Source organism: Acipenser ruthenus, chromosome 20 (assembly GCF_902713425.1).
Source record: "Acipenser ruthenus chromosome 20, fAciRut3.2 maternal haplotype, whole genome shotgun sequence".
In the NCBI taxonomy this organism is placed as follows: Eukaryota; Metazoa; Chordata; class Actinopteri; order Acipenseriformes; family Acipenseridae; genus Acipenser; species Acipenser ruthenus.
The window spans coordinates 31,207,621-31,233,825 of NC_081208.1; the positions used below are offsets into that span (position 1 = coordinate 31,207,621).

Consider the following 26,205-nt stretch of genomic DNA (forward strand, 5'->3'; position numbering starts at 1 on the left):
CATTCCTTGCGCTATAAACATATCTTGCTAGCCTCGTTAAAAACATATAATTACAAACCAGTGTTTTCATGAACCTTTCCTGGTAATTAAAATTGATTTTCAGTGGTAGGATGATTCATGTGTCAGAAACTGTCAAATGAAAAAAATACTTTTTCAAGTTTTAAAAAGATACATGTGAACAAATCATGACTTCCAAAAAGAACGTTTATTTTACTATTGCACAACAAACCAAAGAGTTTAAGATTACCGGCAAGAATAGATACAAATTCAGCAATGTAACAATTCAACTGAGAAACTGGAGCAATCGACGCTCCGCTGAACGTGCATTTCAATAGTCATGTCAAAGGAGCTTCTGCAAACTACTTTTAGCACGGGGGCACACAGTTTTACACAGTGAACTACACTGTGGTGTTTAATCCAAGGCACACACAGTGAACTACACTGCTGTGTTTAATCCAGGGCACACACAGTGAACTACACTGCTGTGTTTAATCCAGGGCACACACAGTGAACTACACTGCTGTGTTTAATCCAGGGCACACACAGTGAACTACACTGCTGTGTTTAATCCAGGGCACACAGTTTTACACAGTGAACTACACTGCTGTGTTTAATCCAGGAAATAGTCATAATAGGAAGCTCGAGTAGTTTGTTTTCTGAAGACAAAGCTGATTGGTGTCAAGAGTATTCCTCTATCTGTGGATAGCAGCAACAATGCTATAAAAGTACTTAACTTTATTAATGAATAAAACAGTTACTATAAGAGTAATTAACTGTGTATTTATACATTAACCTTGTTTCTATCACTTGGGTCTGGAGAATCGTTGCTTGCTTTCTTAGAACTGCAAAACAAAAATCTGAAAACATCAGGGGGGATGGACGTGTAAGGGGGGCGGTGGTTTCTACAAAAATAATAAAATAAATACAAATATTTATTCCAAACCACAAGTAAAAAACAATCCTGCAGTCTTCATTCCTGCTATTTATGGGACTATTTGTGGGGACAAAAACTTTCTATTTTTCTATGCACATTGAATTCCATCACATTTTATTACATACCCACACCACTACAACAATTCATTTACCAGAGTGAAAACACCATAACCATACCAGATAACAATAATAAATGGCTCAGGGCAGCTAGGCTAGACTGAAACCTGTGTCTTTAAATCAAGCAGAATGAATGCAATGTTGATTGCTTTGTGAAAACAGTTGTGAGCAGAGCTGTACAAGTCGTCACTGCCATTGTTGTGGGGCTTGTTAAAGCTGGAACTGGATGGACCTGTCTGCTTGTTAATGGATGGATATGCTACAGATCTTTCAAACCTCCCATCTGTGAGGGGGTCCCCCTCTTTGACCCTCCCAGTGGGTGGAGTTTAGTCACTGTGGAAAGGCGACAGGTTTCTGAAGAGAGGCCACCACAATGGCTTGATAGGTCCTCGACAGACCCCGGCCAACTGGTGGCTGCTGTACTGAAACATTTAATCAGCCTGCAGTTCAATTGTTTGCTAGAGTGGCCTTTTCTATTGATCCCAGGTTTCATTTTTTTTAATGCCTTTCTCATAGTGGGGCCACCGCACAGGTGAAAGGAGGAGGCAGGGGAAACAATCGCAGGGAACAAAAGAAATGTGGCAGGAACCAAATGGACGGGGGTCAGAGGTCTTTCTGGGCAGCTGAGCATCTCGCACAGCTGTAGGCCGGACAGCTTCATTCATTGAGACACTCTGCTCTGGAGGGCGAGGGTGTGTGAAGAGAAGGGCCAGCGCAAAAATAAACATGTATATTTACTTTGTATAAAGTAAATAAAATATAAAGTCGCCACATATTATCTGCCACTTGTTCTAGTGCAGCATGTGTTTTGAGAGTGAAGATTTTGAATAAATTTGATATGGTTCTTTGACAAAAAAAAATAAAAATAAATAATAATAATACATAAAAAGATAAATATGCATGTGCCCAAAATGGTCAAATGTTTAAAAAAAAAAAAAAAAAAAAGAAAAAAGAAAAAAAAGAAAAAAGAAATACCGGTATGTATTTTCAAGTCTAAAAACACCCTTTGGCTGTACAGGTGGTGGAGAGCTTAAGACTTTTGGAGTCAGAGGTCACCTTTGTAAATATTTTTTAAAAGCTGACAGCCACTACAGTCATACATGTCATTCACAATAGTCAAAAATCAAGATAGATGTATTTTTTTGAACAAGATCAAACAAAAGGTCCTAAATACTTTAAAAGTGGGATTAATAAACCAGGGACGTCTGGGGTAGACTGGCCCCTGCCAGAGAGGCGGATGAATCCCATTGTTGTAAAAATCCCGAGTAATAACTGTGAGTGAGCAATGTAAACCCTGCCCTGCCTAACGTATGCACACACCATCGCTGCCAATCAACCAGGCGATCACTGTTTTTAGACAAACTGATGTGTCAATATACTGGAGAAATGGGCTTTTCAACAGATTGAAATGGCTCTGTTAATCCAAGGATGGACGCCCTAGTCAGCCTGATGGCTCTATTAGATCAGTGTGCAGGCTGGTGTTCACATAGGGGAACCCAGTGAGCCACAGAACTACCTTCAATATACAGAGCAGGGTGGCAGATCAACCTGGAGTCCTGTATGACTTTACAATCACAGTGGGCCAAGCACCCTACTGATTACCTATCGTCATGCATGATAATAACAGATATATCCAAGCGCTCAATAAAATAGATCTTTTATTTGCTTTTCGCTCTTCTTTATTCCCTTATTAATTAGAGTTCGAGGTCACTTACCACCTGGCTATAGAAAGTTCTCATGTTAGAAGCATGATTGAGCATGTGTGTGTTATCGGGCACACAGTGTTTAACATTATTGTGAGATGCTATAGCTTTACAGGTGACCCTTCTTTGACTTGCATACTCCTTTCATGTCACAGCCCTACTGGAGTATTTGTTGGGGAGGGGGATATGTTGGGGGAAACGGACTGGAAAGGGAAAAAAAAGCTTCATGAAGACCAGTGGAACACATGAATGTAAAACCAGCAGGAGAAGCATGTCAGCACAAGGAGTGGATAGTTTAACAATACTGATGATGTCAGGGACAAACATTTCACTTGTTCCAGCAATCGCAGAGTCCCAGAGAGTAAGCATTCTTTGTAAGTTCTTAATCTGTTCTTACAGCACATTAGAGACCAGTGCCTCCCCATGCTTGTGTTTGTTTTAGAGGGAACAAAAAATAAATAAATCAAACTGCCGAAGACCAGATGGGCACCTTCACACTCCAGTTATCAAACCCAATACGAGCCTCGCTCTGTCTCCTCCCATCCTGCACTCATGTAGTAAACCCCCATGTAATTTGGTAATAATTTTCATTATCATATAATGACCTTCGAAAGCCTACAGCAGTTTGCACGGCCAGTACAGAATTCACAGCTGCTCCCTTCAGTGTTTGCACGCTGGCTGTGGTAATGCACATATTTTATTAGCCAAGTCCTGACCTTTGCTTGCAGAGGTCGGAGCAGGGCCACTTCAAAGGGGATCTGAGTAGTTCTTCAGCGGCTATAATAACCTGTCCATCACATGCTATCGTCTCATGAAAACAAACTAAATCCTTCGGTAAATCTGCTATTTCTTCTAACGCCTAAGCCCCCCTTCAGAGCATTTCACCTGAGGTATTGAGGATCGTTAGGAGCAGAATGAGATTAAATTAAAACCCAGGGAGACCTACACAGCCCCAGGTCCCCAAGAGGCATTAGTGTTTTAAAAGACTTGGTTGCTGCAGAGTATTCATTTAAAAAATTGCACCACAGAGCTTTCCTGTGTCATGGTGTATTAAATCACCAGGATCAAGATGCAAATGAAATTGCAAGAAGCTGAGATTTATCTGGGCTACAACGTGTTAGGCAGCTATAAATTTACAAGAGTATGCAAGCAATTAAAAACGAGGCCCAAAAACTGCTTCATCATAGAAACTGCGTAACCCCTGCCTGGTACCTGAATTACAGTACATGACTCCTATAAGTCACAACGAAGAGCTTCTTGTCTCCCTTTACAGATTTCTGTAAAGATTAACAGATTACTTTAACAGTAATGGGGATTTAAATCTTGAGCACCTGGCCTCACAGCTTTACTACTGTAACAAAAAAGAAATCTGTTTCAAATGTTAATAATCTTTCTTTCTTACTGTATCTATCGACAGATATACTGATAGATGGCTAGTTCTGCTTTTATGAATGTAGTGATTGTAAAAAGGTGCAAGGCTTAATATGATGGGTAGCAAACCCATCTTACGACGACTGGACTTGCTTTGCCTTTTGACTGTTGACAACTAGCTTTGAACCTCCAATCATGTGTGCTGAGGATCGCTACGTGCACTACAAGATAAATATATTATCAGAGCTCAGAGCACCCCGAGAAAAGGAAAACACCATTATCTTATCCTTCTTCTCATGCTGATGAAAGTAAAGCACTGTAAAAGCACTGTAACCTATTGCCTGGCGCTTGACAAGAACTAATTACTTCCTGTTTTGCAACCCCCCCACCCCCTGTAATTCCTGTGCAAGCGGTCGGCTGCTCCTCTCAAACCCCGTGGACCCCCTCTCTGCCTTGCCCGAGCTCAAGAGGATGGTTTATAGCTTTCACCACTACATGCTTGATGGCTGCCATTGTCAGGGCTTCATTCCAGCCGTCAGGCCGGGGGGCTTTGGTGAGGCAAGGAGAGGTGTATGGTAACAGTGTGTTTGGAGGGGTCATCTGGACGAGACATGTCGCCAAGAAGAGAAACGTCAAACAGGGAGTAGCGGGGGTGGGGTTATGGCTCCTCTGTACACTGGGGACCCTTTCCTCTTGAGGTATCCCTGGCCTCACACTCTCGACACAGCTCCTTCAGCTGCTTCAGGCTCTTTCTGAGGGGCCTGCATTATGTCTGCTGCTCAGTTTGTTAAGGAGCTCCAACATATTGCCCAGAGACGAGACTGTATCAGCCTCAGCGCTGGCTCCAGAACCTGATTACGTCGTCCGCAGCATGCAAAGGTCAAACCCATTTGTTCGAAGGCCTCATGCAAAGTTTTTTTTTTTTTTTTTTTTTCTTGTTTTGTTTACCTAGGCGGTGTATTAGGAAACATTCTTACAAATGAAGAGGGCTGGGGGTGGAGCTGTTGAAAAAATACCGCTCAATCAAACCTGGTTTATCTCAGTAATGGGGGACTGTTAAAACCTCTTGTCACTAGAGCTGGGTTGTATCTCCATAAAGTGAATTGTTATGAGTTATCTGGAGGCCTTACCTGTCGTGGAGATTGCAGGCAGGGCTTGCAGAATATTCATCATCATTACAAATCAAAGCAGTTCCACAATTCAAAGCATTCGAGCCTTCAGAACCCATAGATGAATAGCAACTAGGATATTGCTTGTCGACACATCATTGGTTAGGTAGCAGGCTAATGGTTTTGGAGTGTGGGAGATGTAGGTAAATTATTTTGGGACCACAATTTTGGAAACACTGTCCTATCCCTTATAAAAGTTCACTATAGTAATTTTGCTGTTTTCCCATGCTTTTCCCATGGTTATACTGTGCATTTATCATAGTTAACTATGGATTGCCATCTTTCTTTTATGCTTTTACCATGCCTCTCTTGGCTTTACAATGCTTGCTCATGCTTTACCATGCTTTCATTGTGCTTTAATACATTTTGCTATGCTTTTACAATGGGAAACTTTTCTAAGGGATGTGCTCTCGGTAGTTGCTGGTGCATTGTATTTTTTTTTTGTACGATGTACAATAGCAGTTTTACCTGGCCCTCCAGTGCTGCCGGAGCTGGTTTCGCTCTTCCAGGACTGGGAGGAGGCCCTGCACAGCCTCATGCCTGTCTGCAGCGGGACATTCTTCACCTTCCACTGCGCAAAGCACGAGCCAGGTCTGGAATGAGAAGCAACAAGCAGCACAATTAATAAAGAGCTCATTGCAAGCAGCAGCAGCAACAAATCAATGCTTTCCTTAATACTGTCCAGCTATTAACTAATCAACGAAGTGAAAGAATTGTCAGGCACGTGAGGAAAGTGGGCAGGTGAAAGCAGACCTTCAAGCTAAACAGACATCGGAATATTGATTACGAATAATCCCAATTGTAGGGGGCCCAAAGAATGTTATTTCTGAGCAGCAGTTGCATCCTGTTAAAATATTTCAGTGGTGCAAGTTGGTAATGTAATGCACTGGCCATTCACCCCTGAGAAGTCTGGGTTCAAATCCTGCTTAGATCACAAATACAGCAACAGTGACATAAGCAAGTACCTCTTTATATTTAAACTTGGTGTTTGAAGCACAACTTGACAAAACAAATAAGATTTAAAAACTAGTAAGAGACCACGTAAGACGGCTTAGAGAGCCCCGAATAAAATGTCAGAGTTTTTTTATTTCTGGTTTGTTAACTGTATTGCGTGTATTTTTCCTTTCTAAGGGAGGGGCGAGCAATTCATTCTGTACAGTTCAAGTTTCTAAATGAGTGTCGATCCAGAGGCATACGTTTCTATCCCGGTCCAGTGAAACAGGAATGAAGAGGAATCTGGCAACACAAATTAAAGGAAGAGTGTGATCCCCGCTCACTTAAACAGTCAGCGTCTTCTTGTTTGTGATGGATATGTTACACTGAGCAGATCCAATGGCTCATTAAGAGCTGTCTTTTTTCCGTCAGATGAAGTGAAGCAGTTTCATTTCTCTCCATCATACATATCTTTTTTCTCTCTCACTTTTTCTCTACATTTCTGATCACAAAGTTTTTGTTCTTGCCAGAACACTTCTAAAGCATTCTTTTGAAACAGTACAAAATGCTCTGAAAAAAAAAAAAACTGCAAAAGACAAACAGCCTGGCCATATTGTGCCTATTGGCATCTCCAGTGATCTGAGTGGGAATGGGAGGATGCTGTGCAGTCACATTCAAACAGGGTTAGAAACTCACATTGGTCCCTGTCTGCAGCTCCAGATAGAAAATGAGAACTATTGGTAACATACAAAAAACTACTTCACCATGAACCTGCATCCATACAGACAGATGTCTCCATGTACCCCACAGATTCTGATACACTCAATACCACTAATATTTTTTGCACAGTATTTTAGTATTCTTACCATGCTTTTCCCATGTTTATACTATGCAATTACCATAGTTTACCCTGGTTTGCCATGTTATTTAGCATGCTTTACCATACCTCTCTGTGCTTAGCAATGCTTACCTGTGCTTTACCATGCTTCCCTGTGCTTTATTGCACTTTGCAATGCTATTGCTAGGGGAAACTATTATAAGGGAGCTTGTGTTAACGAATGTCCTGGGCAAGTTTGATAAGAATTGGACAAGTGATTCTCTATATATATGTAAAGTGTGACATACTGTACTCATGGGCGTAAGGCCGCGTCCTCTATATACAGTATATGTTCTGGGGTTGCACAGAGACAAGAAACCTACAGACTTCAGGGTTCTGTAGGTGAAAAGTCCAGATTTATAAATGGATCATAAACTTTCAAGTAAACGGATGGCTAATTCCATTCCGCTTGCACCGGTGCAAGCTGTTTCATGCCAGTACAACAGCACAAAAACTTTGGAGGTGTGACAGTTTAGTTAAGTAGTTAAGAAGCAAGCACTCCTTTTACAGATGTGTACAGATGCCTGCAATAATGGAAGTGGGGATGTGTAAGCGATGAGATACCGGGAGTAACTGTGATCATCTACATGACAACATAGATGAACTTTTACTGTACCTGTCCAACTGGTAACTTCAGGAAATACTAACCACCACCAACCTCCAGACAGTCCCTCTCTCCCTCTCTCCCTCCCTCCCTCTAACCCTGAACATTTATTTCCACTCCGGTTAAAAGGTTAAATTAACAAAACAAAAAATACCCATCTCAGCAAACCACAACGGGGAAAGACAACTGGTTTAAAAAAGGTTTATCAAAAAAAAAAAAATCAACTTACACGACTAATAATGACACCCTGAACCCAAATCGCTTTTTTCTAAAAAAAAAAAAAAATCTCGACAACAAAGATCTCCGAGGGTTTCTGTCTGTGCCTCTTTATTAGTTTAATGATAGCACTTTTTAACCTGCTGTTGAGTGAGGCTTTCACATTTACCCCCTTGGTGATCCCTGGGACTCCCAGCTTTCACAGTGTTCAGGCTGCAGGTCACCAGGACAAACAAACAGCTTGAGAGGTGCACTGGCCTGCCTTATCTCAGCCTTCTGTTAGCGCGGGCCTTTAAGGGTGCCTGTGTTTACAGACTGCTGACAAATCCTATCCTTTACTTCCTGAAATGGACAAAAAAAAGTGTCCCGGTGACCCTGATTATAGGTTCTGTTTTCTCTGAACGTGAGAAAGAATACAGGTACTCTTTTGACCCCCATCGTGTATATTTTTACTAGAAAATGTGTCAATGTCTCCTTCTTCTAAAAGGCTCTACGGATAAACAAACGCAAACAAGGCCTAGTGCGACAGGACAGTACCAGACACAAACGTTGACAGCACCTCACCGCCAAACTGATGAGACCCTCATTCCAGTCTCAAGTGTAGCTCAGGGCAGGTTACCCCCAAATCCCTCTTGGCTTTTGTCACTTAGTGGTTGCTAATGTGTTCTTAACCACTGGTAAACAATTCAATAATGCTTGTTATCCTCTTGACTGGGATAGCACAGGGCAGAAAAAGGGCTCACATTCCTCAGTTGTATTTATTTTTGCAGGAATAAAGAGGAGCTGAACAGTTCAGGAGCCAAAGGGTTTAATGGGCCTGTGAGCTGTTCAACATCCACTGTTTAAAACATTGGCTCCTATATATTGGGAAGTTGGCTCTTTGAGCTAAAACTTAAATATATATAGACCCATGAGCGCAGGTATATCTGAAGAGACACATTCCCCACCGTGAGTCAAATAGCATTGCTATACTGACCTAATATTGAAACGTGGAGTTAACAGAGAACAAGAGGTGAAACTAGCAGTTCATCCATTTATAATCTCCCCCACCTCCCCTGTACCCAAATGCACAGAGGAAGAATGAAATGACATCTGCCAGTGCCTCTTCATCTACTGCAGTATCCCAGCAACCCCTGGCCCATGAAGCGTGCGACCAAGCCTAGTGCTCTCCCTATTGAGAGTGAGCAGAGTGGAGCCACTCCTGTCTGTGCTCCTCCGTGGTGTCTGGAGCTTGCTCTTCGGGCTGGGGTTCTCTCTCTTCATCCTGCAGTTCTGTTACCCTTATGTGATTAATTGCCAGCATCATGGCCGAGCATATGGAACAGGGGAAGCATCAAGTAATTGTACTTCTGTATATGATTATTGCCCCTCACCTGCTCAATTGTACAGGAAGGAGCTAGCGTTGTGCCGACCAGGTGTCTTGCCCTTGACAGCCCATTAGAAATCTCAGAGCACCTCCAGTACCTTCAGCCCCGATCCTTCATATTAAAGCAGTAAATCAGAAAAAGAGCGTTCCAAAGAATTTTAACTACTAAAGAAAAAAAAAAGTTAACTGCAGCTTCTGTAACAACTCGTTCCTTAGAACAGGAAATGGGATTTGATACAAAGCCGACATGAACTTTTAAAACTGATGGTATGATTTGTCAGGTGTCCTACAGTACTATACACCACAGCACCAGGACCCCCCGCTATTGCTTTTTAGATGCAGGAGATGAACATATTCCCCAAAAAACAGCAGTATATTTGAGATCTAGCGGGAAAACATTTTATTTACCTACTGCATGCACAACCAATTCAGAAACTACGTTTGCCATTAGGTACAGTAGCACACAGCAGTGTGGTACTCAAACACTGTAGGACCCCATGATAAAATAAAGAACAAAAGCTGTCATTATAGTTTGTCAAAGTGTGTTTTTAATTCCTTTATTAACCAGGCTTTTGGCTCCATTGTTACCCCAAGTGTTATTACTGGAACGATATAAACACTTGACTTTTCCACTTGGAAGATCCCCGGCTGTTGAGATCTCCAAGGTTTGGCCTTCTGAAGGTGGGAGAGGTTTCCAGGAACGCCTTGGCTAGTCTAAGATGTGAAGGATAAGAGGCTTGACACTTGCGATTTACGGGTGATTGAGAGGGTACCCTTTCTGACAGATTTACCCTCAGAGCGACTCGGGACTGACGTCTTCTGCCCGGCATCAATTGTGTCAGCCTTGAAGCAAGCCTGCCTTACAGACCAGATTATATGAAGTGTAAAATGTTAGAAAAATGCTTTTGAAGAGTGGAGAGGAGAAGAGAGGGCCAGCTGACAGTCTAGTGGATATGTTTGAAAACAGTGCATACCTTAGAGGAGCAGGCCTTTGTTCCCAGTGCAATAGTGTGTCTTCAGCCCAACTGTTGCCTGCTTGGCTGAGCATGTGCTTCTTACAGGGGAGATGAAGCAGAAACAGTGGGCTTTGTTATTCTTCCCTTTGTGGGAAACACCTCTTCTATAGGTCAGCACTAAACTACACTGCAAACACTTGAGTCTCTAAGAACTTTTAAATTGTGTACAAACAAACAAACAAACAAACATACACGTGGAAACAGAGCATGCCAACAGTAGACCTAGGAAGGCTTTCTGTGTGCAAACGTACACAAGTACTGTACCAAACAAGACCAAGACGGCATGTGGGTTGGGTTTGGTAACATTGACAACAGGATATTGAGATTTTTGCGGTAATGGAAATAATCCAACAGTACTTTCTAACATATATATTATTGCAATACTACTACTACTAATATAATACTTTCCTTTCTACAGTGTATCTAATTTGTAAACAAAACTATGTTGTTTCTATCATTCTTATTTTTAAACCAGTATCCTTGAGAGAGATGCATTTAAACAATCACTAAGTTTAATCGGGTACCTGTAATCAAAACACAACTGATTCTCAAAAGCCAGAGGATTTTGTTCTCCCTTTTTTAATCGTGTTGATGTGGTTTGTTATTTTTTTCTTGGGTTTGCAATGAATTCATTACCGTGCTTGTGACAATTTGACTCTTGCACAGCCGTTAATTAATGCTCCCGGTTAAGAACAGCCCCCCCACCCCCACTTTCCACTGACCCCAGTTCCTCCAGGAATCCCATCTCCCTCCTCTCACCGTGCTGCTCGAAGGAACAGGTGTTGCCCAGAATTGAGAATCAGTCTCAAGCTGTTCTGAAGCAGCCTAAGCCTTATATTGCAAGGGGAGAAAGAAATAATTATTATATATTTTTTTTTGTTATAGGTGATACTTGAGGGTCAGTAAAAAAATAAATAAAATAAAAGGCAGTGTGGGTCAGGAGAGCAAAACTATTTTTTTTCCCTGCCACTGTCACATGAATAAACCGAGTTTGCGGTCGGATGCACAAGGCTAATGCCAAACAACTGCTCTGTGGAGACCGCAATGTGCTCTCTTTGTGACTCTTTTACAATGAGTTATTTAAGCCCGACACAGGATCTTGCCTTGTGTCCTCCCTCTTGTATACAACTTCACTACACATTAATGGAAACAAAAGGGGGAGCGTTTAAATTGTAACCATGCAATGGGGTTATGCATGTGACCCCTTCACTGTGCTGCGCTTGTGCTTTGTGGAGCGGCTCTTGACTTTATAAACAAGAATCACTGCTGTTGAAGAAGGGTGAGACAATTAAAAACAATCTAAGATGCATGTTGTACAGCTGTTCCAGTTTCAAGTCTGTGTGACCTCTAGAGCGGCAATATGTTTTAGCAATGCAACATGATATATTAGCCCCTTGTAGGCTACAGCATCCATGGCCAACATTAACATACAGTACTCTTAGTGAAGAGACAGTAATTAATATTTATTTAAGTTTAAAAGGGTGCAGTCAGTGTCAACATCCACGCAGGGCCAGATAGAGGGCTTTTATAAACTCACATCTGATTAAAAGATGTTTTCTCTGCAGCTTCAACATAAATGCAATTTATTGTATTTAACAGTATTCTTCATTACATACAAATCAAGATTAATGGTTGCTATTTCTGAGTTATAATTTGCATTGACTGTTGATCAGTGAATGTTTAAAAGCATTTTGTAGGAAATATTGTACTGAAATATCATACTGCAACTTAATGAGTCGCTGGAGAAAAGAAATGAGTAAGGTTAAAAAAAATAAATAACTCAACTACAGTCCCATTTAAGAAGCCAAAAGGATTGACCAAGCTTTCCATAAAAACCACAACGTTCCTGTCTGTTTGATCGTCCCACAGTCAGCATGAGCCACTGAAAACTCTCCCATAAATAAAATGAAATTCATCGCCCCTCTTCTGAAAGCATTCCCCTTCCCTCTGGGATCCTGGATTATAAAAGAAAAGTTTGTGTCTGCCATGTGGGCCTGGAGCCGGTTTTAAAATGAATAAACCATCGCAATAACCTTTCATCTGGAAAGAAAGAAAGAAAAAAAGAAAGAGCTACATACATTTTTTTTTTTTTTTAAAGTTGAGTTGTTTAGAGTAAAAACAATTGTGAAACAGGAATCAGTGTATCTGTCTGGAAGGACGTGTGTGAGTGGAGCTGAGATGACTTGCTCTGAAATCTCAACAGATACAAACACTGTAACTGGGCGACCTCATGCATTCAGTTTGAGCATCCCCCTGAGACACACAGTGTGCACGATGTTCTCTTACTCTGTGAAAGAACTTGCTGCTCCGGTCCAGATAAACCAGCAGGCTGTGGATGTTACTTAAAAGATCAAACTTTTTTTCTCTCTTTTGTTTTTTTTACCCTCCTAAATAATAAAACAGAGCTGAAAATATGATAAGTACACAGCACCCACTTTCTTCTACATATTTGCAATATATTTAATGTTAGCAACAACAACAGCAAAAATAAATAAATAAAGGGTCCGGATTGACAGGTCTGGAAAGCAAAGCTCTTTTTATTTTAAATCTGCAGAGCAGGCATTGCAAAGGGCTGCTCATTCCTGTTCTAGCGAGGGGTGCAGGGAGAGTTCAGTCACTGTGGCTCAACAATCCTGCACCCTCCACTCAGTGGCACTGATGAGGATGAAAGCGTCTAGGGGGTGCGATAAACTCAACATTGTGCTCCCCTTTTTAGGGTGTTACTTTTCATGTTTTAATTGCAAAACAAGGATATATGTTATGTGGAACAGTGAATCACTACTCCTACTCCTAATAATAATAGTAATAATAATAATAATAATAATAATAATAATAATAATAATAATAATAATAACTGATTAGTGAGTACAGTATTTTGTATACAGTATTGTTGTTAAAGCTTTTTCCCTAGAGCCATTCATAAATGCCTGTATACTGGTAACACAGCCTAACCTTGAATTATGACATCATGAAATAACAAGGGGGGGGGGCACTTGTACTTATTTTTGGGATGATGCAATGCACCAATACAGAAACAACACTGTTGATCCTTTCCATTCTTCCCTGCTTAAATCACTTTTCATTGATAAGCCAGCTTGCACATGAGACACAGTGGACTGTGTATTCTGCAACTGTTCCCAACGCACATACAACCGGAAACACGGTACACATAACTTTACATTAAAAAACATTTGCCAGCTTTCCACCCACAGACCATCCAAATCTGTGGTTTATAAAATAGCACAAAAAAAGAAATCAAAGGGATATTGTATCGATATACAAAGCACATGCTCTAAAATGTCAGTCTTGTTGAAAAGTGCACAAAAAAGAAGCTTTTGCCAAGTTCTTTTCCCCTTTTTTTAATTTTTTTTTTTTTTAAAAGCAGCCGAGTCTGTTTTGCATCTCTGATAAGAATCGTACTTCCGGATCATCTTCTCATCTCCAGCCTGGTCCTTGGCAGCCAACACTTCCTATTTCTGACTCCCGCTTAGCATCCACGTCTTCGGCCCCTCTGATGTTGATAACAATAATCACCATTGAGCTGAAGGAGTCTCAGAAACCCGGGGAAAAGGAGTGAAGAGAGCGCAGCAGATTAGATTATTCTAACAGACAGGTCACTGATCAAGCCCTCTGCAACACCTTCACTGTCCGGCACTAGCTGGCTCTGATAACCACAGTCAATAAACACATAATAAAATCACATGCGCTGGATCCCACTCCCATTCCCAGAGTCCCTCAGTAAAGACCTGCGCCTTGTCATTCTAGGTGCTGCCGATAGTGCAGTTATCAATCCAGCAGTCATTCTGTGACTGTAGTGAAACCTATAGGATCTAGACGCACAGTCCCCCTGAAATTGGAGTGCTGTTGCCTAGATAATACAGCTGCACTGCAACGGCTTGGAGATCAGTGAGAATAACAACAGGTGGTGATGTTCTTTGTGTGCCTGATCTGAGGTCACGAAGTAAATTATGACATCTTTGGTGCCCCTGCTCAGAACATTGGCAAGGAAAAGAAAACACAGCCAAATAACCGTTCAAAATGGGGGGGGGCAGGGATTGAAATGGCTATCCCTGGCTTGTTTGGTAAGAGCAGTAGGAGCAATGCTGTCTCCGAACTGGGTACACGCCCCACCCTGGGATGTCCGTCACTGGCGCTGCAAAGGGTCTTCTGAAGACCTTCATGGCTGCAGATCTACAGAGGAGTTGGTTAGAGTTAGCTGCCTATGTCTGTCCAGAAGTGCTTAAGGTTTAAAAGAGACCACACTCTGGCTGGAAAGCCCAGCTAAACCATATCAAGTATCTGCAGAGTAATTTCTGGAAACATGTGTTTCATTTTTAATATCCGTCAATAACATATTTGTTCATGTTTCCTTGTACACGACTGAAAAAAAAGAAAAGAAATCAAAACCTATAAGCCCTTAAAAGCTGTGTTACCCAATGCTCACTGCCAGAAGACACATGTTGCCTTATTCAGAGCATTTTTTTCCTTTCTTCCTTTTATTTTTACTGGATTTAAATAATGAATAGAGATCAAAGTGTTATTTAAGATAATACTTGAATGTGTCATGTGCCCCCCCCCTCCAAAAAAAATGATCAGCAGCCTCTTTGAAAATTCTTCTTTCATACTGACGTCTCAGGTAAATCGAACAATTTTACAGTGTTTTCCAGCAGCGAATATTCATTCGTCCCAGCTTTTGTTAACGTTAACTCCAGCTTATTACACTCAGTTAAAAAGCTTGAATGGGAATTACAGAAAGAGGCATTTAAGAAAGGAAGGCTTTACCCAAGCCTGGACAGCCTTTTGCTGTCCACGTTCTTTTTTAACTGCTGTGTTTCAAAAGCCTCTCAGATTTGGCACTATTGTTGTTTGTTTGTGGCGAGCCCTCACAATGTACGGGAGGAACACTTTAAAAGGCCTCCACAGTTCTGCCTAATTTAATACAGATAATCACAGCACACTATCGTTTCTACTCCATTTATTCCAGGGAGATAAACTGTTCACTATCTAGCAATTGTGCCTTTATAAATCAAGGAATAATGCCGCACAGCATCCCAGGAAAGAGCTTTCAGGCATTAGTGCCACAGCTTCTAAAGGCTCTGCTTTGGATCGCTTATCTATTCTTCACATTTTAGTGTCCATGGACATTTCCGACACTTCGGGGGATGCAGATGGTGGGTGGATGGGGTAGGGATTAGGGTTGGACGATAATGACATTTTCAGCTATTATCTTCTGTAAATCATCTGGCTAATCTTGATTATCGGCCAAATAAATAAAATATTTAAAATTCTTGTAATTTTATCAAATTTATACTTGAGCAGCATGACAACCGCCAGTCTAAGTCACTGAGTTTAAAAGAAAAAATACTAGACAGTGTAGTGCTGAGTTTTAAAATTTCTGGTGGGTGCCCAGAACAAACACGAGTATAAAAATGCACCTATTGTAATTTGTATATTAATAAATGATGTCGTTTTCCTATAAAATAATACATATATTCTTTTCTTATTTAAACATTTATGTTAATTTGAGAACATTTACTTGCATAAAAGTAAGTGCCACCAAATATATTAATATAACAAAACAAAAACGTTACCTGGAAGCATTTGTTTTCTTTACTTGTGTGGCGAATCTGCCATTAAAGAAAATCTAACTAGTTTAAAAGTTTGTTGCTGTAATTCAATGGCTTTCTGGCTGTATTTTTAAGTACATGGCAGTTTCACCCATTCCATTTTTTTTTGTTTTTGTTACCCATTCCAGGTTTTAATACAAGCTCGATTCGCCACAGTGTGTATGTAACTTGGGTGTGTCCTATTAAACCCATAGTAAAACCAGGAATGGATCAAACTGCTATGCAATGGGAGTCTTATTTTTATCCCTGCATGGTACTGTCCCAAATGTTGATTGTACTGTGTTTACAAGCAGCACTATGGGATGGATAGTCCCTCCCACTGTCAGGGATGCACTAGATGATGCTATGCACAGTTCTTGTCATCTCTTTAAATTAGCAGCAACACAATGTGTCCGATTCCACTTTGCCCAGTCGAGTTAACTGGAAGATAAACGCAGGCTGAGGACTCCGCCCCAGTATATTTCAGCTAACAGAACTGTCTGTTATTGGGCTGATCTAACAGTTGCATGCTAAGTGAGTGATAATGAAGACTGTCAACAGAAAAGGGTGTTACCTGCAGAGGAAAATCACTTCCCAGGCACAATGATGCCTTTGGAGTTCTTGCTTCTCAGGAGCCCGAGTAGTGTCACACATCCGTTTGTGATTCCAGCACCTCTGTAATAAGAGCATTCACCTCTGAGGGCTTGGAATATCTTCTTATTCTTAACCACTATATGGATGTTATCTTTCTGATCTGACAACATGTCTTGCCGATCTAGAAATCGCTGTTACCGGGGAAATAACTGAACTAATTCCTGTTAGCAAAGAACAATCACAAATTACTACACATCGAAAAAACATATTAGAAATTCTAAAAATTCTAAATGTATTTTAAAATCGGAATATTTCTCCTCTGTGTAATTCCAACAGAAGTGGCTCACAACTAATTTTCAAGGTTTCAAAGACAACAATATTAAACTGATTTATGTAGAGTCCTTGATATTTCAATACAGATACTGTGGCAGCCTAATACATACATTCTCAAATTAAACATGTCTACAAACAAAGATGATTCTTTTTTTGATGTTAGGATGTGACATTAACTGCATAATGCTATACGACAGAGTGCTAGATTAACATTTTCATTACATAAGGATCCTGCTCATTATTTATCCAGTTATATAAATACATTTGATTTAAAATAAAGATATTTGTACTGTAAAACACGTAGGACAAAAATAAATAAATAAAGGACTTGTTTTATGTGTTGAGCCCAGCTATTTATTCTGTTAATCGTACTGTACTGTACTGTATGTGTTATTGAGCCCAGCTGTTAATCGTACTGTACTGTACTGTATGTGTTATTGAGCCCAGCTGTTTATTCTGTTAATCGTACTGTACTGTATGTGTTATTGAGCCCAGCTGTTTATTCTGTTAATCGTACTGTACTGTATGTGTTATTGAGCCCAGCTGTTTATTCTGTTAATCGTACTGTACTGTACTGTATGTGTTATTGAGCCCAGCTGTTAATCGTACTGTACTGTATGTGTTATTGAGCCCAGCTGTTTATTCTGTTAATCGTACTGTACTGTATGTGTTATTGAGCCCAGCTGTTAATCGTACTGTACTGTATGTGTTATTGAGCCCAGCTGTTTATTCTGTTAATCGTACTGTACTGTACTGTATGTGTTATTGAGCCCAGCTGTTTATTCTGTTAATCGTACTGTACTGTATGTGTTATTGAGCCCAGCTGTTTATTCTGTTAATCGTACTGTACTGTATGTGTTATTGAGCCCAGCTGTTTATTCTGTTAATCGTACTGTACTGTATGTGTTATTGAGCCCAGCTGTTTATTCTGTTAATCGTACTGTACTGTATGTGTGATTGAGCCCAGCTGTTTATTCTGTTAATCGTACTGTACTGTATGTGTTATTGAGCCCAGCTGTTTATTCTGTTAATCGTACTGTACTGTACGTGTTATTGAGCCCAGCTGTTAATCGTACTGTACTGTATGTGTTATTGAGCCCAGCTGTTTATTCTGTTAATCGTACTGTACTGTACTGTATGTGTTATTGAGCCCAGCTGTTAATCGTACTGTACTGTATGTGTTATTGAGCCCAGCTGTTTATTCTGTTAATCGTACTGCACTGTACTGTATGTGTTATTGAGCCCAGATGTTTATTCTGTTAATCGTACTGTACTGTATGTGTTATTGAGCCCAGCTGTTTATTCTGTTAATCGTACTGTACTGTACTGTATGTGTTATTGAGCCCAGCTGTTTATTCTGTTAATCGTACTGTACTGTACTGTATGTGTGATTGAGCCCAGCTGTTAATCGTACTGTACTGTATGTGTGATTGAGCCCAGCTGTTTATTCTGTTAATCGTACTGTACTGTATGTGTTATTGAGCCCAGCTGTTTATTCTGTTAATCGTACTGTACTGTATGTGTTATTGAGCCCAGCTGTTTATTCTGTTAATCGTACTGTACTGTACTGTATGTGTTATTGAGCCCAGCTGTTAATCGTACTGTACTGTATGTGTGATTGAGCCCAGCTGTTTATTCTGTTAATCGTACTGTACTGTATGTGTTATTGAGCCCAGCTGTTTATTCTGTTAATCGTACTGTACTGTATGTGTTATTGAGCCCAGCTGTTTATTCTGTTAATCGTACTGTACTGTATGTGTTATTGAGCCCAGCTGTTTATTCTGTTAATCGTACTGTACTGTATGTGTTATTGAGCCCAGCTGTTTATTCTGTTAATCGTACTGTACTGTATGTGTGATTGAGCCCAGCTGTTAATCGTACTGTACTGTATGTGTTATTGAGCCCAGCTGTTTATTCTGTTAATCGTACTGTACTGTACTGTATGTGTTATTGAGCCCAGCTGTTAATCGTACTGTACTGTATGTGTTATTGAGCCCAGCTGTTTATTCTGTTAATCGTACTGTACTGTATGTGTTATTGAGCCCAGCTGTTAATCGTACTGTACTGTATGTGTTATTGAGCCCAGCTGTTTATTCTGTTAATCGTACTGTACTGTACTGTATGTGTTATTGAGCCCACCTGTTTATTCTGTTAATCGTACTGTACTGTACTGTACTGTATGTGTTATTGAGCCCAGCTGTTAATCGTACTGTACCTTCGGAGGGAAATGGTTAAAAACAGAAAGTCTCCTCACTTCTCTTTCATGTCTTTGTTGATATTGTCACTGGATGTATCCTCTGTAGGATTCTATTCATCACCTCTGTCTTACGGTACTAAGCTGTAGGTTGTAGTGGCTTTAGGAGACACAATTCTTTTCTTTCTGGAGCACTGTATCAGTATGTGAGATTCTCCATAGGGGTTTAACTATTTACCCTGAACACTATCAGGCAGTTCCTAAAATGTTGCTTATCCTGTTGGAGAAACGCTTCAAAGAGAATTGTAAATACTTCGCCCTCGACTTTTGGCACACTTTTCATTTCTGATTTTAAAGATTAACGGGCTCCTTAATGTATCCTCATTCTGAATACCCAGACTAAGACAAAACATCTGGAACTCCGCTTATGAAACAGTATCATGTAAGGATTTACATGCAATACAATGCGTTAGTATTGAATAAACTGTTACATTGCATGTACTTACTAAGAAATTATTGCAAAACAGTTTTATAGATAATATTTAAAGACTGTTTGGTAATATATAAACACATAATAATACTGTGCTGCAGAATTATTTAAATAGCTTCAATTTTTACAGAAAACAATATGTACAGTATATGCTTACAGTGTTATTTATGATCCTCATTTTGTTTAAACCACTCAAATGCCAAACATTCATTTTTCATCTAAAATTACAGATAATATTTACAATGAAAAGCATGGCAGAGCTATAAAATATATAAGGTTTTACAAACGCAATAAATAAATGGATAGGGATTAATTGGCCCAGATGACCTTAAAATAATTATATATACACTGCAATTCTATACTCCAATGAAATTGATACACTTTAATAATTACATTCTTGGCTCTGACCCACTGAAGTCAATAAAGGTTATTAAGGCCAATTGCTGTCTAAATACATTACTGCTAGAGTAAACTGACTGTCAGGGAAAGACTATTTCATAGCCAATACGATAATTCATTTCACTCTGCTGGGATTTCAATGTCCCGTCCGGGTACATGCTGCTATATAAAACCACAATGCATTTCTCTTAACCTTGATCAAACCTGCTACTATACCAAAAACCCTCAGCCTGATCCCAAACATCATCAATAATCATTATCAATATGTGTATCTGTGTTCTAATAACCAGGAATCACAGCAATGATAAAAAAAAAAATCTAAATGAAAAAAATAAAAAAATACAGTATAAACAGTATACTTAACCACTGACGGTGTCTTTGTCAGTAAAATATTTGCATGATTTTAAGTTAAAAGAATCTTATCGCAATAATAATACTGTAGTGGGATCTATTATTTTTCTGGGAGTTTTCTAAGAACCACAAGACATTTATGAACAAGGGATTCTAAATCGAAAGCAGGGTTCTGAGTGGATTGTCCTTCCATCGAAATGCTATACTGTACTGTATTTAAAATGTTCTGCATTAGCCTGACTCTCCTTCTTTTTCCCCTCGCAGCCTTGCTAAAGCCATTCATTGTTCATAGTTTAAATAAATGTCAGTTTTGTACGGTTTGCATGATAGCAGACCCTGGGAGACTGATTCTCTATCCTCTGCATCTGAGAACAGCTTCCGCAAGCCTCTCACTCACATCACATGAGACTTCAGCTTTTATGCTCCGCTCTTTCTACCCGAAAGCAAAGCTTGTACAGCTCCTTTCAAATGGAAAGGAAAATTTCAAATTCACTCGCTGCTTATCTTGATGTTGCACTTGATAAGGCCTCAGTCTCCCTTGCTTTTCTCTCCCCTTCTTAAACAAAAAAATACAAGCATTTGAATAACCTTCATTTTCCGGCGCATGGTTTTTTCTTTTTCCATTAAATGGCTCATCAATTCATAAGGTAATAGTTTTGAAAGAAACAACTATTTGATGTTTTATCAGAATGTCATTCAAATGGAAGGTTCAGCATTTACATTACAACAGAGCGCGGTGAAGGAAGCCATCCTTAGGGAGATAAATGCCAGCTATAAACACTAGAATTAGAATATACTTAATAAAAAAGGCCTTTATTTGACTTGAATTTTAAGGACAATAATCCTCATATCAAGATCAAATTAAAATACCTTTCAAACGTCTTCCTTCCCCCACCCCCAGACCCCTTGAAGATTTTTATTTCCATGTTAGCTTGTATTATTCATACTTTAAAACGATTCATTTGAATTTTTCAATAGCAAGGTTGTAGCTATTAAAACAAGTTTAAAACCCTGTGTTAATGTCTTTCTACTCTTGCAGGAGGAGACAATACAATACACAATCCTATTTAAGCACAGTATTATGTAAGAAGTTTAAAATAAGTGTGGTTCAGTGTGGATAGCTGTGTAAATAAAAACCTGGAAAAAGAGAAGACTGCAAATGAGAAGCAGGTTTATAACGGATACTCAACATATGCTGCATACAAATAGCCAGTAAAAAGACTTTCCACATAACCCAAGAGCCCAATACTAGAGAAAATGTGCTTGCAAAACCTCTGTATAAACTGAACAAACGACTTGAGATTTCTAAAGGAACCCTGAATTAAATTAGTTGTAGGTTTTAGTTTTGTAAAATTAGCAGATGTTTTTTTTACTGAAAAAGTTAATAAAATACCCCAATTATTATTATAGACACTAAGAAAATAAAAAAATAAATAAATAAAACACAAAACAAAGTGTACAAGCGAAGCTGGAACCACCGTTTTCTTTGACATCCACTCTGCCGTTGACAGCTCTAAAAAGTTTACCATCCAGACCAAAACTTATTCATTCAATGCCAGCTGTGGAAGCCTATTCATGCAACACAGATAGAACAAAGCAAAACCATTTCCAGCTTCAAGAGCTAACAATTTAATTCAATGAGATATCCAATATGGACTGGATTTCAGGTCCCTGGTTAGATATGGTTTCACTTGCAAATTGTTTGTATATATCTAATAACATACAGCTTTATATACATATGGCTGTAGATACAGCAGGCATTATGATTCTAGTAAATATAGGGGACATTTCTATCAAATGCTTTTAGCATTAAAATGGATAAAAAAAACAAAAACAAACAAACAAAAAAGATGTATTAAAACCTTAAGTTAATTTTGGATAAACGTTTTAATACAATGTTCACACTTATGTTCTGGGTAATATCAGTTAGGCATTGACACAATACCACATGTTTTAAAGAGGCTTTGAAAAACAACATGTTTTAAACATGGTGCTGCTGTACTTGCAGTAACTGTGCATATTCTACTCGTCTTGCACAAGATAAATCTTAGCTTAAAGGTTAGCTGCCACGCAATACAAATTACTCTGTGGGTAAGTACGGCAAGTTCTGGTTTTGGTTTTAAGAACTGTTAATTATGCAGGTGTAAAACTGAATCTACAGATCAAGGACAGAAGATAAAGGATAAGGTGCAGGACTACAAACTGTAATCATGTACCTGTATATAAACTTTTATTTTTTATTTTTTGCTCATTCTCATAAATAAGGCTGCATTCTCCAACGACGTATAGGTATGTGCCTAGGCATGGGGGTGACATTCATTTGACAAGATTAATACAATTACCCACAAACCCCATTTGTATCATGCCCACACTATTCATTTGCTCTTATAAAGGATGAAGCAGCTGCAGTACCCTGTGTGAAGGGGAGCACACTATACAATGCAGTACCGGTACCCTGTGTGAAGATGCACACACTATACAAGAGCAAATGTTGTTGTTTCTTTAAGTCACCCTAAAACATCCTGCACATTGTCACCTCCACTGTACAGCAACAGGAAATTTTTTTTTAGAGTTAGCACATTAAATCTGGCTAATGCTGAGATGCTGCAGTTCATAAACACAGACTTCCCCTCAATGCTAATGCAACAGCGCCCCCTACTGCTTCCTTAATTGGCACTGAGCTATGGACCTAATAGACCTGTGCTGTGAACAGGAGGACAAGCCCATGCAATGAAAATAAAAATAAACACATAAACAGCCCAAGAGCCTCAGTATGTAAGGCTGCTTTCTCAGCCACTTTCAATTAGCGCTGGTAGCTGTCATCTGCAATAGCCAAAATAAATGGCAACGAATGCGCTAAATGGAATCACGTATAAAAGCAAAGCTTAAATTAGGATCGGAAGCAGCTTCTGTCTGTTAGAAAACCCCTCAGGTTCTTGACAAGCAGCACCCTGGGGCCTGTTGAAATCAGAAACCCCGGGAGAACTCAACATTTTTTTGGTTTTGCTCTTTCCATACTGTGTAATGTTTTAGAAGCAGACAGAGAGCATTCTATTGCGAAGCATACGGATAAGCAAAGAAAGACTTAAACATTAAAACAAATTAAATGGGTTTAAAGCATTTACAGTTTTTTTTCGTTTGTTTGTTTTGTTTTCTGGCATTAAACACAAGAAGCCCACGAGGTCAGGAGAGCTGGATGTTATACTTTAGTAGCCAAGTTAATGATCTAGCTGTGACAGTCTGGTTGTGGGAACGCAGCATGGCAGACACCTCTGTCTTGGCGTTCAGTTTCAGTGTTATATCTGCATGGTGGTGCTTGTGTGTGCAATGTGATCGCAGTGCCTCCCCTCACTCACCATCAGCTCCATTTCTCTCCAGCACTCCTCCAGCCTCTCCATGGGTTTGCACCACCAGTCGCTGATCTTTGCGTAGCGCCGGCCTTGAAACCAGTACTGCCGGAGCCATTCAAACTCCACCTGCAGGAGAAGGGGAGCGCCAAATGGAAACGTTTTCACCAACTTAGTTTTATTAGATTCTATGTTTTTTTTAGAAACGTACAATTATTTGATACCACTTTAATTTAGGGATCCATTATAAGTTTGTTATTGTCGCTAATTATAATCTGTAACCCCCCACCCCCCCATTCCCCCCCCCCCCCCCCCCCCCACACCCCCACACCCCCCCCCCACACCCCCACACCCCCCCGGAGAAGCGATTTCTACCCTTCCTCATGCTTAAACTGTATATTACATCTGTGTTTCATAGCAGAAAAAAAAAAACACATTTTCATCGCTTCAAAAAAAAAAAATCCACGGCCAACTATCAAAATATACAAGCAGCCGGCACAGCCTGTGGACAGAAACCATGTCACCAGAGACTTCCACATTCAAATAACCAGCTGTGTTCTGCTGCTAAAACAACCACTCAGAGCTGGTAATACAAGGCTTGCATCCGTCACAGAATCAAAGCAGGCTAGGGCTTCACCTGCCACCTAAAGTATTCCCCTGTTAAAGTCGGGTGGATTATAAACAGCTCCCGCGGGGCTCCCACAGCAACATTAGTGGTAACCACAACAGGGCAGGTTTGCTATAAGTACATACATGGTTATTAATCAGTCCGGCATTAAACAGCATTAGAGTTTCAAAGAGTAGCTGAAGTCTCAGTGACATGACGACACTGATGGAGGAAAAGGGGGGTGTTGCACAGACAGGTGTGTTTCTTACTGATCTTGTTACATGCATTTATAAAAGCAGACAAGCCTGGAACCACATGTTTCCTCATCATTTGGTGGACCCACCTGCCAGATTCCATGGCTTTGCACTGATGGGTTTATATACAAGAGTAGCTGCCTGAAGTAGACTGCATAGCCCCACTGCAGTCTAACACTAGCACATGTATTGGGGTACAGTAACCTGCAGTACCTGTACTGGGGTATAGTAACCTGCAGTACCTGTATTGGGGTACAGTAACCTGCAGTACCTGTATTGGGGTATAGTAACCTGCAGTACCTGTACTGGGGTATAGTAACCTGCAGTACCTGTATTGGGGTGTAGTAACCTGCAGTACCTGTATTGGGGTACAGTAACCTGCAGTACCTGTATTGGGGTATAGTAACCTGCAGTACCTGTATTGGGGTATAGTAACCTGCAGTACCTGTATTGGGGTACAGTAACTTGCAGTACCTGTATTGGGGTACAGTAACCTGCAGTACCTGTATTGGGGTACAGTGACCTGCAGTACCTGTATTGGGGTACAGTAACCTGCAGTACCTGTATTGGGGTACAGTAACCTGCAGTATCTGTATTGGGGTACAGTAACCTGCAGTACCTGTATTGGCGTACAGTAACCTGCAGTACCTGTATTGGGGTACAGTAACCTGCAGTACCTGTACTGGGGTATAGTAACCTGCAGTACCTGTATTGGGGTACAGTAACCTGCAGTACCTGTATTGGGGTACAGTAACCTGCAGTACCTGTATTGGGGTACAGTAACCTGCAGTACCTGTATTGGGGTATAGTAGCCTGCAGTACATGTATTGGGGTACAGTAACCTGCAGTACCTGTATTGGGGTACAGTAACCTGCAGTACCTGTATTGGGGTATAGTAGCCTGCAGTACCTGTATTGGGGTACAGTAGCCTGTAGTACAGCTAGTAGAGGCAGCCACTGGTACAGGTATAGCTATTACCTTTATTATAAAGCTCACAGACTGTCTTAGCCAATCAGTTGCCTAGCAAAGCGGTCATTAAAAAAATAAAAAATAAAAAATCTTTGCCTGCTTGAATCTCTTACAGTTTTCCATAGGAGTGTTTGAAGTTATGGATGATTACACATATCAAACAATTCACTCATTCTTTTCATTGAATAATTTTGAATGTTCAGCTTTTGAAGTGGTAATTTAAAGGATATGTAGATGTGCAAGGTGTATGCAATTGCCCCAGCTACAGCAGATGAGAATGGAGGAAGCTACTGTAGAAACAAACTGAACTCCCCCCAGCCCCCAGCTAGTCATTCTGCATTTTGACACAACGTCAAACAATAACATTTAATCATATCCTGATGTAACTTTCACTATTATCTGCTGTATTATTGAATTGTGGTTTGTCACACTTGAGAATTATTGTATTTCTTGTTCTTATTGTATGACTTATATTGTAACACTTGAATGTATTTGTATTTGCTTGCATTTTCACTTCAAATCCAATATGATTTGGTTATAAACACAGTTAACAGTGTTGAAATAAAACTTTGACCTCAACAATTACTGACCTCAATGACAAAACAACCACCTTCTGCATGTTTATATGTGTTGATATCATTAGAATGTACTGTACAGTATATAGTGGTGACATCATTAGAACGTACTGTACAGTATATAGTGGTGACACCATTATAATATACTGTACAGTATATAGTGGTGACATCATTATAATGT

At 40.0% G+C, this 26,205-nt stretch overlaps 1 protein-coding gene across 8 annotated transcripts in view; it reads right to left on the reverse strand.

The window, feature by feature from the left end:
- LOC117425155 (alpha-ketoglutarate-dependent dioxygenase FTO-like) overlaps nucleotides 1–26,205 on the reverse strand; it is a 121,103-nt gene that overhangs the window by 57,863 nt on the left and 37,035 nt on the right. For 2 of the 8 annotated variants that reach the window (XM_034041869.3, XM_058993930.1), the window contains exons 7-9: nucleotides 23,629–23,748; nucleotides 16,486–16,586; nucleotides 5,762–5,886 (exon numbers count right to left, since the gene is read on the reverse strand). In XM_034041869.3, the coding sequence (XP_033897760.3) occupies nucleotides 5,762–5,886; nucleotides 16,486–16,586; nucleotides 23,629–23,748 (346 nt within the window). Of the gene's footprint in view, nucleotides 1–5,761; nucleotides 5,887–11,797; nucleotides 12,346–12,822; nucleotides 14,497–16,485; nucleotides 16,587–23,628; nucleotides 23,749–26,205 lie in introns of those variants that run through there. The other 6 variants (XM_034041870.3, XM_058993931.1, XM_058993932.1 and 3 more) reach the window with 5 other exon arrangements.